General features: G+C 37.5%; 1 protein-coding gene across 1 annotated transcript in view; it reads right to left on the bottom strand.

The window, feature by feature from the left end:
* LOC100888151 (dynein heavy chain 2, axonemal) overlaps positions 1 to 18,635 on the bottom strand; it is an 83,705-nt gene that overhangs the window by 37,654 nt on the left and 27,416 nt on the right. The window contains exons 31-46 of the mRNA XM_030981822.1: positions 17,959 to 18,114; positions 17,199 to 17,324; positions 14,948 to 15,058; positions 14,191 to 14,483; positions 13,303 to 13,492; positions 12,710 to 12,890; positions 11,935 to 12,062; positions 9,914 to 10,066; positions 9,153 to 9,278; positions 8,389 to 8,607; positions 6,263 to 6,380; positions 5,436 to 5,572; positions 4,389 to 4,529; positions 2,823 to 2,981; positions 2,191 to 2,435; positions 1,006 to 1,262 (exon numbers count right to left, since the gene is read on the bottom strand). Of these exons, the coding sequence (XP_030837682.1) occupies positions 1,006 to 1,262; positions 2,191 to 2,435; positions 2,823 to 2,981; positions 4,389 to 4,529; positions 5,436 to 5,572; positions 6,263 to 6,380; positions 8,389 to 8,607; positions 9,153 to 9,278; positions 9,914 to 10,066; positions 11,935 to 12,062; positions 12,710 to 12,890; positions 13,303 to 13,492; positions 14,191 to 14,483; positions 14,948 to 15,058; positions 17,199 to 17,324; positions 17,959 to 18,114 (2,740 nt within the window). The remainder of the gene's footprint in view (positions 1 to 1,005; positions 1,263 to 2,190; positions 2,436 to 2,822; positions 2,982 to 4,388; positions 4,530 to 5,435; positions 5,573 to 6,262; positions 6,381 to 8,388; positions 8,608 to 9,152; positions 9,279 to 9,913; positions 10,067 to 11,934; positions 12,063 to 12,709; positions 12,891 to 13,302; positions 13,493 to 14,190; positions 14,484 to 14,947; positions 15,059 to 17,198; positions 17,325 to 17,958; positions 18,115 to 18,635) is intronic.

Below are 18,635 nucleotides of genomic sequence, written 5' to 3'. Positions count from 1 at the left end.
AAAGGCCGTGTAGCTTGGCAAATACTAGTTAACGCCATCTAGGTCTTCTTTTGGGCAACTGCACGTAAATGAAAGGACTTTATTAACGGTAGTCAGCGACTATATCTCTACATAGTCAGCGTTCGCGAAACAGACTGAAGTTCTCCTCACGCTTCAGTTTTGCGTATTGTGCAGGCATGTGATTGCGATCATGCTGCAGTCGCGTCGCCCGTAGTCGTATTATACTCGATTGGCCCCGAACCAGGCCAGGGAAAGACACTTAGTTTTGCCATGCTGCACTCTCTTTAAACGAGCTATGAAAACATCCCATTCCTTAATCGGATATTGCTCAAACTTTAACTAAAATGTTTTCCTATTTTTCTGATTCTATTAAAACCAACTTAATATAAGCCCCTCTGCACTAGTTTGGCCAGGAGGGATTAGACCTCCCTGTAAGGTCACCGGCAGGTGGTTATCTTACCAAAGCAGCTCTCTAATGGCACGATGCTCGTACGTAATGTAAACACAAACATTGCAGCATGTAGCCTCCTACGATGCCCCAAAAATTGTAGACCAATTTATCGTACAGCGCCCGGAGCAAATGTAATCTGGGCATAAGGCTTTAACTTGGATTTCAAAATTGGATGTCAATAAGGAAAAGTAGGGTGTCTAAAAATACCATCCACTATTGAGTGCATGTAAATCAGATTTTCTTTTGGAATCACTAGACTTCTTCTACTGCTTTGATGTTTTGATGTAAACTTGTATTCATTTTTATGTATCTTTTCCCATTTGCTAGGTTTTCTTTATATGTATATATATATACATTGTATATATATATATATATGTTTTTTAATGCTTTTTTTATATGATTGTATGTTTGATGTAGACTTGCATTTTTAGTCTTTGGACTTTTTGACAAGTCTTGAATAAAACCTCATTTGAATTGAATTGAATTGAAAAAAAAAGAAATGGATGTCTATTGGACACCCTGAAACTCTTCTGGAAAAGCTCGATAGCACCCACCTTTGGTCCTCTTCTCCACCCTGCTCTCAATGATATCCTGGACGTTGTTGGACGTGGTCTGGGAGGACATGTTGATGGTCAGCACGCTGTAGGACTGAGGGTCAAGCTTCGAGCACACGCTCTGGGCAACCGAGGTCTTGCCAGTACCGACTGGACCTACGAGAAGGACCGGGTTCTTTCGTGTGACCAAGGCCTGGATGATGAAGTTGTAACGGACAGTGTCGACGGTGGGGACCATAATCTTGTAGAAGGGCGAGCTGCCGGGAGAATGGAAAGAGGGGTAAGGGATAGATGCCATAATTTATCATTCTTAAATTCTACCGAATGACCCTTCCTTTGGCTGAAGAAAGAATGCTTATATTTCTCACATCAGTAAGCAACATTATATTAAAGCCCCACTGCACTACTTATAGCTTCTTGCGCCCTCTATATAGCAACCAATGCCTAATCGGTGCCTGTAGGTCCCCCATGATCCTCTTTTTCTTATGTTAATTGAGAGCTGATTTGATGAGATAACCACCTTTCTGGTGACCTTGCAGGGTGGTCTAATCCCTCATATAAACTAATACAGATGGCCTTTAAGATCAAGAGGGTAAAAATTGAATATGGACGAGTTATAATTTAGATCAAGTGAATCATACAGAACTGTGTGAGCTTCTTCCCTTACAATTATTCTGCTTATATAATAGACAAAGTTCTACACACATCCATAAAAGACTGCATCTATCATTCATTGCTGGTACCATGCAGCTAGATAAATTAACAAAAAGAACTCATATATTACATATGTCTTGACCCATTCAACATTTGCTAATGGTGTCCAAACACATGTGCAATCACACTTTATGAATTTTAATTAATAAATTGATATCCTGAAACCATAACTGATAACTTCTTTGCAGTCTTACCAGGGTAAGGTAAGCTGTCACCATGTCCCTAAGGACCTTGGCTTCACAAACATATTTTATCAAACAATTTTTTCCTATCTTGTGCAATTCTATATGCCTTCTGGAAGGTACTGCCTACTAGGATGTCACTTTCCCATCTCTTCCTTCGTATTCCTTGCCTATTTGTTCCCAAAACAGTCTCCGCGAGTAAGGGTTTAGCGAAGCGTACGTTGTGTATTTCGTTAACGTGACGTGTATTACCAAGGTATACAGCTAGAAATCCAGAAAATCAACTCACGTGTTTGGATATCTCCAGCCACTCCTGAGCTTGTCCTCCCAATGAGACCAGCTCTTTCCCTTAGGGTCCACGTAGTACTCATAAACCGTATCCTTGTTGGGGAAGGTGCCTTCAATCTCACGGATGTAGTTGTCAAGCTTCTTGCGGCCGTCCTCGTCGACGGTGCAGCCAACAGACCAGATAAGACAGAACAGGAACCAGAGCTCTATCATACGCTCGTAGTTGTCCTTGTCAGCTGGGTTGACCTGAAGAGTCAAAGTTCAAAGGGTATAGGTTAATAATTTGAAAAAGTTTACCAATGTGGGTTGTGGGTTTGATCCCTGACACGGCACTAATGTCTTTAAGCAAGGCATTACTCTACGTTTGCCACTCCATACCCAGGAGAGAAATGGGGACCTGATAAGATGACAAAAGCCTTTGTGTTCGTAATTACCAAAGGTCATCACGATGACCATATGGTAGGACTACTTCCCAGGGAGTAAAGATGGTGCACATTGTGCGTGCATGAACCCGATGACTGGTGCAATAATATCTGTAAAGCGCTAAGAAACATTATTTTGTATTGAGCGCTACATACATGTAAATCCAGATTATTACATCATTATTATAATTATTATTTTTTACTAGCTTACCCCGTTCTCTTCAGTAGCCAAAGCCGAGTAGAGGTTGCAGAAGGAAGCTACTCCGTTAAGCTCTGAGATGGTGACCAGCTCCTTGCAGTTGTGACGTTTGAAGTCCTGTATCTTCATCAGGTACTTGTCGATCAGGTGCTGAATGATGTCTTGTTGTTGCTATTGAAGAGGAATGGTAGCAAACGTATGTGGATTAACACAATAACATTACATTTTAACAGTGGCTGACAGAATGATGAAGGATTTGATCAGTGTACTTTTACAAATTTTTTTCTTCAACATCCAATGACAAATGCTGATGCTAAATAAAAGATTTGCAACCCTTGTAACACAGTACCTAGACATGTTTTATATCATTAATTTTACACTTTGAAGCAAATTAAACAAAAAAAACAGATCTTAATCAAAGATCCCATTTATGCAGATAAAGATTTCATTTTTACAGCATTAATTGATATTCTTTCACTTATTTTACATCAAAGACTAGTAGAGTCGAACCCGCTTTAGTGATCACTTGTCTACAAAGACCACATTTTTTGTTTCCCTTGAAAATGGTTTCTCGTTGAAACATGTACTAAAGGAACCTGTCTACAAAGACAACTTTTCGTGTCTCCCTTCGACGGTCGCTATAAACAGGTTTGAAAGTATTATGAAGCATAGCCAAACAACTATCCCATAAGGAAAACTACCCTCTCCCTCTAAATTGATACCTTGTAAACAATATCTGTTATATTCTACATATCGTGTCTCCCTTCGACGGTCGCTATAAACAGGTTTGAAAGTATTATGAAGCATAGCCAAACAACTATCCCATAAGGAAAACTACCCTCTCCCTCTAAATTGATACCTTGTAAACAATATCTGTTATATTCTACATACTAAGAATCTTGCTCTACGATTGGTCAAAAGTAAATCACGTGATGAAAGATAGTTCGCCCATTATTGATGGGAGAAGCAAAAAGTTCATTTCATTTCACTGAAGATAGAGGTACTATCTACACAGAGCAATGCACTTTCACTGAAGATTATCCAAAAGCGCACTAAAACAGCCGTAATTAAGCGCGCATTACCAATGAGCGCAATTAAATAAAACACATACGCGCACCGTACCTTCAAGTGGTTGGGTTAAACTTAAAATTTTTTGTTGTGAATTTGGGCCTAGGTGTCTTTTATGTAGATGCATACACGTCCTTTTCTTTTTGTAGTTAAATTGTTTTAGATGTGGAATATAAAGCAAATAACCACCTTTTGGTTTCAGGCGATTGCAAACTATCACTTCCTCGTCGATCAGAATGTATACGCTATCTTTCCTCAGCTTCGCTTCGGAAAGATAGCTACACCCAGATCGCCTCGGAAGTGATAGTTTGTCCCATCACCTTCACCAACGGTAATTATTTGCTTACTATCTAATAACATATATGTGATTTGTAAGGTGCCAAATCCACCTGAAATAAATGCTCAAGGCACACCATCTATGATCTTGTCTATGGGGGAACGATGGTCGTTCAAAAGAGAAAACAAAAGGAGTACGAAAATCAGCTGAAGATTTGAGATCAAGTTTCATACCTTGTCCTTGATCTTAGAGAGCCATGAGGTCACGTAAGATTGATAGCCGAGGTCAGCGTAGTCGGTGTACACCATACCGCAACGGCTTACAGTAGCAGGAGACGCTACCGCTAAATCTTCAGTCTCAAACAGCAGGGTCACCTGATACACAAACAGAATCACAATATTACATAACTATGAAACTGGTGGAAAATTTAAACACAATTTCTACTTCTCCTTTGAATAGCTCATATTGTGTTCCAATTAAATCTGTAAAATCAGCTTTTCAATCATTTTATACACTCTACATATACTCTGCATATGACGATAGCGTCACTTTGATACAAGAGTTAATTTGGCCTTTCCTCCGCCTAAGGGCTCCCCATGCATCCTTCATTTGATTTTTTACTATTAATACAACCATTCAAGTTTATTAGAATTTTACATGTTTAAATGTCCATATGAAATTCTATTGTATTTTGTTCCAAATTAGGACTACATTTGGACCATCTCCTGTGCAGTGGGCTTTGCAATACATCTGTCATTTCACTCTGCTGGCAGAGAAAGTCGCACTGCTTGAAGACCCTATCCAATGAAAATACAACTTTATATCAATAGAAAGCTGAGTGGATGTAGAATACAAACATAAAGGAATTAAAAATATTTTCCCTTTCAGTATTGCACAAAATCAGATTAAAACCTCATTTTCGTCCCCCTCCCAAATTAAGGGTCAACAGGGATCAGAATCACCATAGTTACGGTGACGACAAAACATGTAGAACAATCAGCTTGCCTGCAAAGCTGAGGCGATGAGCCGTGCTTCTTAATTAATGCAAAGTCATTATATATGCACACTCCACATGAGATGATACCATCAAGTCGATAGCTCGTGTTTAGCTCGACAAATTGCGATTTTCAAAGCTTTAGATTTCGAGTTGTCAGAGAGCTGTTAATCATCTGACAGATACGATAAACCTAGATCCTTACGGTACTCCAAACACTTCACTGTAACAGAAATACTATACATATTATAAATATTCCCTTTGGAATGGATGTTTTTCCACCTACCTGGTCAGGCATAGCAATACGTTCACCGTTGATGAGAGTCAAGACCTTGTTGTCGTCCATAACAGAGTTCATGCTTTCAATCCACAGGGTGTCGACGGGAGCATCAAAGAGTAGCCATTTCTCATCGGGCTTCTCATCTGGGTGAGTCAGGGAAAGTCAAAGAAAGAGAAGGGACTAGTTAATAAAGCATGTATGACTGATTAGGATTGTTTAAAAGAAAAATAGTACCCTTTGGTAAAACCCCAATTGTTAACATTTTCAGTATCCCTTTATTTACATTGCACAAAAAATGTTTAAACAAATTTATCTTCATAATCATCATCATTGCTATCGCCGTCATGGTCATAATCATCATCACCACCATGATCTTCCTCATTGTAATCATCATAATCATCATCATCATCATCATTATCATCCATCATCATTACCATAATTTTTAGCAAATGTCAATATTTTAAACACAATTATTTTGTTAATACTGTCATGGTTGTTTTCATCATCAACATCATTGTTACTTTATCATCACACGATCATCATCTGCAACATTACAGCCAAATTCATAATCATCATCATCATCATCATCATCATCATTTCCCACACCACCATCACCATCCCCATGATAATAATAATAATCATATCAGTCACATATGTATTCTACCTAATACTACACCTCTAAGTGCTTTACATAGTAATTATCATTACCCCGGTCATTTGATTTAATTGCTTACGCAATGTTAGTGCACACGCTCCGCTTCCTGGGGAGGGTTCCGGCCAGGTGCCATTTTACAAGTGCTCACATATGCCAATCCAATATTCTAGACACTTACCAGCACAAGTTTGTCTCATAACGTTAGACAGGACCCCGTCCGTCCATTCATTTGTGTTGAGATCAAACTCTCCGTACAACTCTCCTAGAGACAGCGCTTTAGGGTTGATGGGAAACTCCTACAAACAAAAACAAAAGGAGTCGATGGTCAGTCATTGGATTTTTTTTAAATCTAGCAAACACTTCCACTGAGTGTTCAACACTACAAATATTATCCTTTATCAGTGAAAAAAAATAAAACAGCAAAGTAATGAGTAAAGAAAGATAACCAGAACGTCAATGACATAGCGCTCATCCGCATCTCGCAACAACAAATATCGTAAATTTTATGTGGTACACTTTTGAACTGGTCAAAAATTTAAAATTTGATACCCTGGAAGGGACATAATTTTATTTAGCTGTACAAGATTAGATAGAAACTAAAGGAACAAAACTTTAAAAATGAAATGAAGGAGAAGAAGCATTTTTTGTTATTTTTGGAATAAATTTGAATAAATTACCATAATTAATCAATGGAGCAAAATCTCAAAATTCTGTGTAGATTTTTAGTAAACGAAATTTAGCTCTACCAGATAAAGCAAACCAAATCAAAATCGGTCAAAAATATGAAGGAGAAGCATTTTTTGTGATTTTTAAATTACTTTTGGAATAAATTTGCATAAAATACCATAATTAATCAATTGAGCAAAATCTCAAAATTCTGTGTAGAAGTTTAGTGTACCAAAGTTAGCTCTTCCAGATAAAGCAAACCAAATCAAAATCAGTCGAGAAATGAAGGAGAAGAATAATTTTTTGTGATTTTGAATAAATTTGCATAAATTAGCATAGATAATGAATTTCACGATTCTGTGGAGAAGTTTTAAATCCCCCTCCTAGCCCCATCATAAGAAACAATCAGAATCAAAATCGGTTGAAAAATAACGAAGAAGCATTTTGAAAACTGGACGGACGGACGGACGGACTCCACGCCATGGCATAAGCTCATCGGGCCCTTTGAGATGGATGAGCTAAAAATGTGAAGGTTGTAATCTAGACTCTATGTTAAAACTACCAGAATCCATCGTATATGAGAAATTAAATTGTTCCTAGTCTATATTTCATAAAATAAAAACACCTGGTTGAGCATCGTTTCAAAAGAAAACTTGATAAAGAATCAGGTTCCAGCTATAGTCTAGCTGAACGCCATATCAAACAAAAATCGTATAACTGTGTGGGCCTTGTGAGTGCGCACTGTTGATTAGTCAGCTGTCATGTCCATTGACATCTTCACATTTAGTTTTCCTCATTTCTTTAAACAATGTTTTTTTTCTAGTCTTAACGCTCCTTTCGCTATACAATGATTCTTTGAACGTTTTCTTTATACTAGTTTCGTATAACTTTTCTGTAGTCTGAATATGCTATAATATGTAGTTTTGATGCGCAAGTGATGGTTACTTATTATGCAGGCATACAAAGCAAGCTTTTGTGAGTTTGTTTATATTTTGCTGATTAAAATACCCTATCTACTCCATGAAAAACTATCAATAATCAATTTAGAACCTATATTTATTGACATGCTATTCTTTTACCGGAGTGTTATTCTGAAAATCATGTTATATTTTACGTTAGCAAAATGGTGTTCATTGTCTAAACAAATCAAAATTAGGACAATTAAGACATTGGTTAATGTCCGGACTTAGCTGGCTGTGTTTGCACTTAGTCAAAAGAGACATCTGTGCAAGCACATGTTGTAAGTGTAAGTTCTGTGCAATTTGGATGTGTTATCTCTATTAACCTCATTTTCCCTAACATCAAAGATAACATCGTTTTCAGAATACAGCTCCAGCAGCTCAAAGTTAGCTTAAAGGCATTGTTTAACAATGATCCAGTTTTTCAAATCTGAGATGCGGCCCTACGTGTCTGTGATATGGTGTAATATTAAAGTGCTTCAAAAAATTAAAAATAGACTGTAGTGTTCTAAAAACTGTGGGGAAAACAGTTTTTGAAATTTTGCGATTGGCTTGTAAATGTCATGGCAATTCCTGACTGACCTAGAGGTTTAAAACTATAACAGCAGCATCAGCTAAATCCAGGATTTATTTGAGAATCTGAGGCAAAGATACCCAATCCCTTTCATGAATTCCGTACCTTGACAAGATTGTAGGTGTCATCGCCTTCTTTCTTCAGCCTGGACAGCGTCGACTGGAGGATACGCCACGACGTCGTCTTCCCGCTGTTGGTCTTACCGACGATCATGACAGAGTGACGGGAGTTCTTGGTCTCGTAAAGCTGTATGACCTTGAGGACGGATGATGGGAGGGGCTGAAGGCCAGCGTTGACCAGCTCTGACTCGATCACCACTTTCATCTGGTATTGAGAAAGAAAAAGATAATTATAACGAGAAAGAAGATGAGTTGATAAAGTGCATAACTAATAGACGGTGCAATCTCTCTTTGCGATTAACAATACAACTAAAACAAAGGCACCTACTTTACAAAGTGCTATTATTACTCTGCTGCTCTAAGGTGCTCAACGCATTCAAGAAATAAATTCCTTTCACGTTCTACACCTGGGTGGTAAATGTGGATTGATGTCTAGATCTTGCCCTAATCTCTACATATTCCTTCATCATTCATGAAATGGAGTACACATAACAAAACCACCTACACGCCAGTAGCCCAAGTTCCCAAATGACATTAAATCTATACCGTGGTCTAAACCGTAGTTTAAACATCCACGATGGACTGAATTAGCATATATAAGCATGTAATCGTTAGAGTCTTATTGGCCACTGGACATGAGAACACGCGCATACTACGCTTGTGGAGGTTTAGACCATCGATTCAGATAAACCTCCTTTGAATTTGGGCCAACGAGTTCTCTTTTCACGTCTTGGTTTAATCTGAACGTACCTTTCCGTATTCGATCACCGGAGCATCGATGCCAGGGAAGAGATCAGAAACAATACCGTTGAAGAGAGGCAGATCATTCGTGGTCATCTTGGGAGTGTTCATGTCTTTCATGGCCAACAAAAGCACCTAGAAAAACAAAAGAAGTGAGTGAGTGTTTACAGATATTTCATATATGAAAAGTCAAATCTACCTTTTTGCAGTATTTTATAGTTTACCACTTATATGGGATACTATACCTAAATATTTTTTTACTTGCTCAACTACATCCGCTTTTAAAAAAAAACTTAAAGATCATCTCATACTTGAATATGAATGATTTATATCAGTCGCAATAATCTGATTATTTTATCTACATATTTCTGATACTGTACTTGTTTTTTCTGTTGTGTTTGTTATATGTTTAAAGTAAAACTGAAAATATTTCTGCAAACTATTAACATTTTTCTTTGTGGGAATTTACCCCACAAGGCCTCTCAGGCTTTATTCTAATTCTCTCTTTTCATTTTCCAATTTAATTTGTACTTGTGTATTTGCATCAAAATTGTTCATATTTATAGATGCATATTTTTCTGTTTTTTATCGAGAATGAAATAAAATAAATGAAAGATGAAAGAAATGACAATTATTTCAAGTTATCTTCTTATTAACTGGCATATCTATATGTATGTATGTAAGTTCTGCTGGCAAGATCGTTGCTCTTTAATAAATTTGGTTTTTGATCTCTTTGTTCTTGCAACATACATATTAACTGCACGCCATACCTCTTCATCTGGGAGATTGGGGAATCCCCTCTTCTTCCTGCCAGCGTAGCGCAGCACAGAGGTGAGAGCACGTAAACCAAAGTCATAATGGTCCTGCTTGGACAGCTGCTGCACGGCCAGCGAGTACAGAGTGTGGACTTTCTTGGCCAGAATCTGTTTAAGATGAGACAAGCAGTATTTCATTATAAACATCAATGCTATTAAACAACAACAAAAAGTAAGCACTATTCTACCGTATTTGCCGGCGATAAGGCTGCAGCGCCGCATAGGCCGCACCCCAACTTTGACATTTCAAAGAGGGAAAAAAAATTCGTCTTCATGCCAACAATGCAAGATAAAATTGTTGGTAAGATGTGTTGAAATGTCCTGTACCAAATTCATGCTGGTTTTGACTTGATTTTTTTATTTTGTTCACTCTTTCGCCGCAAAGGCTGCACCCCGACTTTTTGGTATTTTCTATTCCAAAAATACTGCGGCCCTTACGCCGGCAAATACGGTATGCAACTCTAGAAAAAAACCTTGTCTTATCGTCTTCCCCAGTATCATATCTGTGCATGCACTGACCTGCGCAGAGTTGGAAGGAAGGTTAATTGCCATCTGCTTTCGAACATCATATTTGATGTTAAGTCAATCGGTTGAAAATCAAGTTCAGTCTATTTTGGAGTTGTGTATTATTGCAACTTCCTATTTCAAGCGGCCATACTGTACATCATTAGCACTTCTTTCACAGGCTCATTCATATACTTCACTTCAGAAAAACAAGGGCCAGTAATATGTCAGAAAAATGTTTTACTGGTAAGAACGGGCAAGTAAGATCTTTGCTCTTTAATGAGAAAAGATTTGTTGGGGTTTACTTGTACATGTTTTTATATGATTCCACGGTTTATATTGTTTATATTATATGTTTTTTTTTTAAAGTTTTATTTTCAAGAGCCAAAATCATATTTCGTTGGTTGGCATCTCTGTAAGTGCCTTTAAAAAACGTCTCTAACACAAGCTAAAAATCATTTACATTTGCAATGAATTGCAATAAGGAAATATAAGTCTCTCTTACCCTGGTATTCCCTAACCCTTCACCAAAGAGGATGATTTCAGCGATCATAGCAGAGTCAGGAACGACCATAGAGATAGGTCTGAACATGGATTTTTATCCCTGGACACCGACAAGCTAGAAAGCTTTTAGTAAGGCCTCGAAACCCATTTTTTTTTCAAGCAAATGTGTAGTCCATGACTACTGGAGGAGCGGGCGCCTTTGAATGTTTGAAACAGATAAATGGCGCCATACAAGTCTCATTCATCACCATTCATCCACGGTAATTGCCTTAAAAATACTAACTTCCACAAAATGAAAACCATTCTAAATCTTATCTTACCCCGGTATTCCCGAACCCTTCACCAAAGAGGATGATTTCAGCGATCATAGCAGAGTCAGGAACGACCATAGAGATAGGTCTGAACATGGATTTTTATCCCTGGACACCGACAAGCTAGAAAGCTTTTAGTAAAGCGTCAAAACCCATTTTTTTCTTTCAAGTAAATGTGTACTCCATGACTATTTGAGGAGCGGGCGCCTTTGAATGTTTGAAACCGATAAATGGCACCATACAAGTCTCATTCATCCAAGGTAAATGCCTTAAAAATTCTAACTTCCACAAAATGAAAACCATTCTAAATCTTATCTTACCCCGGTATTCCCGAACCCTTCACCAAAGAGGATGATTTCAGCAATCATAGCAGAGTCAGGAACGACCATAGAGATAGGTCTGAACGTTGATTTTTATCCCTGGACACCGACAAGCTAGAAAGCTTTTAGTAAGGCCTCGAAACCCATTTTTTTCAAGCAAATGTGTAGTCCATGACTACTGGAGGAGCGGGCGCCTTTGAATGTTTGAAACAGATAAATGGCGCCATACAAGTCTCATTCATCAACATTCATCCACAGTAAAAGCCTTAAAAAAAACTACCACAAAATGAAAACTATTTAAAATGAAAGGGATGAAGTAAATATATATCTATCTTACCCTGGTATTATTGAACCCTTCACCAAAGAGGATGATTTCAGCAATCATAGCAGAGTCAGGAACGACCATAGAGATAGGTCTGAACATGGATTTGAGATTGTCTGGCAACTCGGAACGTCCAGCGTATCCTGCGAATGAAGAGGAAAAAACGATAAAGAGAGAAGGGTGGAAGGGAGTGGGGCAGAAAAGCACAAAGAGGAAAACAAATCTTTGAAAAAAGCTGCGTTTTCTACTTGCAATTTAGGGAAATGCACTTTAAAATTTATTTAAGGTAATCAAATGGAGGTAAATCTTCTTTCTTACTGCAGTAGTCAATACAAATTTAACTTACAACTCTTATTACATCAGTTTTACTACAATTCAAATTAGATTTATTTATCAAAGAGCAGCACTGAAAAAGACATACGTGAACATAGGCAGAAGCGAATGAGTTAGAAATCTTAAACTCAACATAAACCGTGTAAACTACCGGTAATGGAAAAACACTAAGGCCTGAATTCACAACGGAGCTCTGACTGTGTCGGGCTTATTTTGCACTAATTTTCGAACATGGGTTAGGTAAATGAAGATTTAAACCATGGGTTAAATTCAAACCTCCTTTGTGAATGTTGGCCTTAATTAAATAACAATCATTGTTTGTGCTTTATTTTGATAAGGAACGGATAAATAGATTCTGTATGTCTCTATTTAATTTTATTATTTGATCTCGTACCAATCACCGGTTTATTTTCAAAATTGAATATTCTGTTAAGTAATATTTAACCCTTCAACTCACCAGGGTTCATGGTGATGAAGATACCACAGGACCAGACCAGGTTGATCTCCCGCCCCTCAAAGACGAAGCGAGAGGACCCCGCAGCTAGGGCAGAGAGGATGGAGAGAATCTGCTGGGCCACCACGGACAATACCTCAATGTTGATACGGTTGAACTCATCAAAGCAACCCCAGGCGCCAGTCTACACAAAAGAGAATGGTTTGGTTGGTTGATTTGTTTTACCTGACTGCTAAGAAAGCATGTGTGTGCTTGTAAGTAAGCAATCAGGGGACCAACGGCTTTAAAGGGATTGTTTAACAATGTTAAATCTAAGATGCATGGCCCTACGTGTTATCAGTGTCTGTGATATGGTGTAATATTGAAGCCCTCAAAAAATTGCACTTCAAAATGATCATGAAGTGCCTCAAAAAAAGTAAAATCTTTGAGTGACCGGTTTTACCATATTCATTTTTTCCAATAGACTGTAGTGTTATCAAATTTTGTTTCATAATCTGAGGCAATGTTACTGAGTCACTTTTACGGGGACATGTAATTCATATCCTGTAATACAGAGTTACTGATCGATCTTTTGGCTTTTATCCTATGGTTCTAACCTGAGCTAAACCAGAGAACATCCGTCCCATAGACTTGAAATCCAGACCCTCTGAACAATTGACCACGATGACGTAGTTGCCCAGGGCCTTGCCCAGATCTTTGACGGTCTCGGTCTTGCCCGTACCGGCCGGTCCCTTGGGGCTACCACCACGGTGGAGATGCAGAGCAGTGGTCAGGGTCATGTAACACCTGAAAAGAAGCGAGAGAGGAGATAAGATGAGTTTGTGTTGCAAAATTCTAGTTTAGTTCAGTCTAACTCTGTTTTGGTAATTATTCTCATTCAGTTCAGTACAAATCAGTTCAATCGTTCATATTATATCGATTCAGTTCTGTGATTTTTTTCCAGTTCAACTTGGTCATTCATTAATGCCGTTCAAATCAGTTCATTTCATTCCATTCATTTCATCTCAGTTCAGGCCAACTCATTTGAGTCATACAATTAAGTTCAGTTCATTTTGATTCCATTGATCAAAAAAGGTCATTGAATTAAAATCAGAACATTTTAGTTCACTTTACTTTGCTTCAGTGCAAATCAAGTCAATGCAATGCGGGTCAGTTTATGTCAGTTCTTGACAGATCATGCAGGTCAGGTCATTTTCATCTAAACTCATTTAGTACATTGGGACAGCTTATAACCAGCTCATGGTTAGCTAAGATCAGTTCATTAAGTTCAGTGAGTTCAGTTCAGTCCTCTTAGTTCAGTTCAGTTTGGTTAGTTCACTTCAGTTCATATCACTTCAGTTCATATCAGTTCGGTTAGTTCAGTTCAGTTCGGTTAGTTCAGTTCAGTTCAGTTAACTTCACTTCAGTTCAGTTCAGTTTGGTTAGTTCAGTTCACTTTGGATCAATTCAATTCAGTTCAGTTCCCCCATTCAATTCAAACCTACCTGTCAGTCAATGGAGTGATAACCAGACGTCCAGAGTTGCCCAGGTACTCATATCCATACTGGAACTGAGTGTTAGTCTGCCTCACCACGCAGTCATCGATCTCCTTGTCCCAATAGACACGGAGCTGCATCAGCCATTCAAAGGCCGTCACATCATTCACACTGGCCTTGATCAGTTTCTCGATCACGTCCCTGGCGTGGACCTCGATGGTCACCAGGGCGACCACCTTGGCACGTACCATCTTGGGCAAGTTGCCCCGGATCATCTCAGAGAACTTGTTCAGCATGGAGATCTGGAAGGAGGAATCGTGAATGAGGATCAATGGTGATGATGATAATAATAGCTGCATCTACATCAATGAATGTCTCTTAGTGCAAAGATAAAACTGTCAACATACAGACAGAAACAGAGAAAACCATGTAGGATGGGTGGAAATTAACACTGATATAGAATTAGAAATTAATTATTCATGATTAAAATCACATTCATTCTTACATATTTCTGTTGTGAACATATGTAATAGAAAAAGAATGATGATAAGAAGCTTCAAGTGATCAGGGCCAGTTGCATAAAACGTAGCGTTGATGGTACCTTTACCATTATTGATAACTTCCATGGCAACCTTGATAAGATCAGCTGTTTAATGATGTTGCCATGGTAGTTAATATTGATGTCATAGTTACCGTCAGTGGTAAGTTTTAACCAACGGGGCCCAGGGCAAAGCATCAGCATTTGAAGCTAGATATATCTTTTTACCTGTTTCTTCTTCATACTCTTGAGTGCTTTCTTGTCTCCTCTTTCCTTGGTAGTGGCCAGTGCTTTAGTGACATCAGCTGTCCATTGCATTTGACTTGATGTGATCAACATCTATAAAGAACAAAGGAGGGCATACAGGCTCACTACATATATCTGGTAAATACAATGTAAAATATCTACATATGTCTGGTAAATACAATGTAAACTATTAATAATATATATGTCGGTAAATACAATGTGAACTTTTTACATATATCTGGTAAATACAATGTAAACTATATGTCTGGTAAATACCATGTAAACCATCTACATATGTCTGGTAAACACAATGTAAACTTTTACATACGTCCGGTAAATACAATGTAAACTATCTACGTATGTCCGGTAAATACAATGTAAACTGTCTACATATGTCTGGTAAATACAATGTAAGTTGTCTACACATGTCTGGTAAATACAATGTAAAGTATCTACACATGTCTGGTAAATACAATGTAAACTATAAACATATGTCTGGTAAATTCAATGTAAACTATCTACATATGTCTGGTAAATACAATGTAAACTATCTACGTATGTCTGGTAAATACAATGTAAATTGTCTACACATGTCTAGTAAATAATAATAATAATAACTAGAATTTAATTTAATTCACGAAGACGAATAAGGTGGTCTGTCTAAGTCTTATGATAGATTTGAGAATGGGACAAGTTATATAGACATGTAAACAATGATGATCATGATGAACATGGTGATGATCATGATGAAAATGGTGATGATCATGATAGTAAAGGTGATGATGATGATAATGATAATGTTATATGACGATAAAAACGATAATGTTAATGATGATGATGAGCATTAGCATTATCTTGACAACTGATTAAAAAAAATGAGGAAATATTTAGATAGCAAATAGTCTCAGCTACAACATACTAAGATTTGGGAGAAAACTGTTGAATAATAACCGAGATACTGGTCAAAACACATTGTCAGGCAGATGCATGTTTTGAAAAAAAGTGACCTCCCATAGACATAACACGCAAATATGACAAATTATGCATTGTCGCCTTTAATCGAATATTTTACTATGATAACGTCAGATAAATGAAAAATAAATGGCATATTTCTGGTAGAGAATTATCTCAGCTACAACATATCAAAATCTGAGAGAAAATCGATCACCGATAAGCGAGATAATCTCAAATAAACAAAGACAAAAATGACGTCATCAACAAAATACATTTGTTTGAGTTTAGATGCCAATATGATGACTTTATTTCACTTTGTACGAGTCAGGGTGGTATGAAATCATATCTCCAACTCATGCTTTCTCCAACCATGATATAAAAATTGGGGGTCAATGGACTATCTGAAGAGCTATTTCGATTTTTAAAATGGCATGTTTTTCATCAAATTTGCACTATATTGCCCATAGCAGTACGCGCGGATTTTGAACTATGACGCACGCTCACGGCCTTATGAAATATGAAGAGTGACTGAAATTAATATAAATTGTCAATTACGTTAAGAGGAATCCAAATCATGTAAACATTTTGAATTTGACCTTTTCCGCGCGCTGTGAGCGCGCACACCGCGCGCGGGGACACTTACGGACGGAAAATGTTGAAATGCTTAAAATGACCTGATTCGTACTCTCGTTTAATAGTTTAGTGATTTTGAGCAATTCTAAATTTTGACGCGCACATACGCGCGCGTCATGACCTTTATGTGACCTTTGATGACATGACCTGTTGACTCTTAACCTAAAGTATATGTGATATGAATATGAATGACCTTTGCTGATGCATCATGAAGATATGATGGATAACGTGATTTCACAAAATGGCGCCTGGATGACGTCACGATAACCTAATGACCTTAAAACTGTTCCTGTCACGTCTCATGATAATGACCTATGACTGTGCCAAAATTGAATCAAATTGACATAACCAATCTTACGTTATCCGACACACAAAAAAGTGAAGAAATAAATAAAAATAAAGAAATAATAATAATAATAAAGAAGAAAGAAAATTCTGACGAAATCAATAGGTGGTCTGTTGATAACAGACCACCTAATAATAGTACATTTATAAAGCGCAGAAACTATCCAACAATGTAAACTATCTATACATGTCTGGTAAATACAATGTAAACTATCTACATACATCTGGTAAATACAATGTAAACTATCTACACATATCTGGTAAATACAATGTAAATTATCTACACATGAGGTGATCTTACCTGTCCAGGCCATTCCTTGGCCCACTTGTCTCTCTTGCTGAGACTCTTCTTCAGAGCGATCTTACACTGTTTGAGGATATCCTTCAAAGTCCATCTCATCGTCCTCTCGATGTCACACAGCCATGCCTGTCAAAATGAATTTAGTATAGTGACGGTAGCACATTAAATCTTTTATTGATAAAAATGATTAACATGAAATGAACATTTATTCCCCTCGAACAGTCATTCTTCATCGATTCAATGAATTTGTATTAATAGTAATGCTTGTTTATTCATACATTCATTTTCATTTTGATGAAACTCAACTTACGTACATTGCAGTACTCACGAAGGTATAAATATATGTGCAAATCTTTGTCTTTCCCCACATTCAGTCATTATTTAATTAATTAATACGTTCTCCATATCACGCTGCCTATTACTAATACGTTCATTTGATGTCATCTCTAGTAGATGTAGATGTAGTTTCACTACTCACAACCCAAAAGCATCTAAACTAATCATTCAAGTCAGAAAAACTGTTTAGCTGTAATATAACTGTTCTTGGTCCCTCGGAGAGGACCTCAAGCCGTCGGTCCTCTGGTTCTTACTAACAAGCATTTATGATTTTGTAGCAGTCAAGTAAAATAACCACCAATACTATTACTACTATTACTACAACTTATCTAACAACAGATGAGCATTGAAATACTAGCAATATAAAATATTTTCATAGGTGCTCTTTTTCAGTATACCATTCATACATCCCTCATAGCTTTACCTCAACAGGGCCCTCTAGGAGAACCGGGTGTCCAAACTCCACATACTCTCCGTCAGCCGAGTACATCCCTTGAGCCTCAAACTTCTGAGTGATACCCATCTTGTGCATCTTCAGAGTCTTGATGTTATCAAAACACTTCTTCAGATGAGGCTGAACCTATTTGTAGAAAATAAAAAAAGGTAGAGAGAAATATTAAGAAAATGAATAAATTAAAGCAATGAGAAACAAAATATATGATCTTTGTATGCTAGTAATATCACCTCCGATTGTTACGTTTTGTTTGTGTAACTCAACTGATGTAGTCAAAATCTTGGATGACATACCCCTTTTTTTTGGGGGGGGGGGGTGGAAGAAAAAAAATAGATTCAAATACTAAGATTGCAGTATTTATGATATATAAACCATTTCACCGCCAAAAAATGACATTGTGTTCATAAGTTGGGGTATGCGTTAACAGTGAAAGACCTTCAGATCAAACACCTTCACAGTTGATAATAAATTAAGAACTCATTCCCTGACCCAAAGTATTGCCTCCCTTAGTCATGTATGCCTTTTACAATTGTGCACCTGTCTACACTGTGGGTTTCGGTGGTTTGTTGGGATATTGTGGACAATTTGAAATTCATTCTTCCATTTCAGGATTTTCTTAGCCATTGTTTCTTAGCCTTGTTTCAACT

Source organism: Strongylocentrotus purpuratus, unplaced genomic scaffold, assembly GCF_000002235.5.
Source record: "Strongylocentrotus purpuratus isolate Spur 01 unplaced genomic scaffold, Spur_5.0 spur5_scaffold_12, whole genome shotgun sequence".
Taxonomy (NCBI): Eukaryota; Metazoa; Echinodermata; class Echinoidea; order Camarodonta; family Strongylocentrotidae; genus Strongylocentrotus; species Strongylocentrotus purpuratus.
Note: the sequence above shows the minus strand (reverse complement) of the source record. Positions and strands in the feature narration are given on the sequence as shown.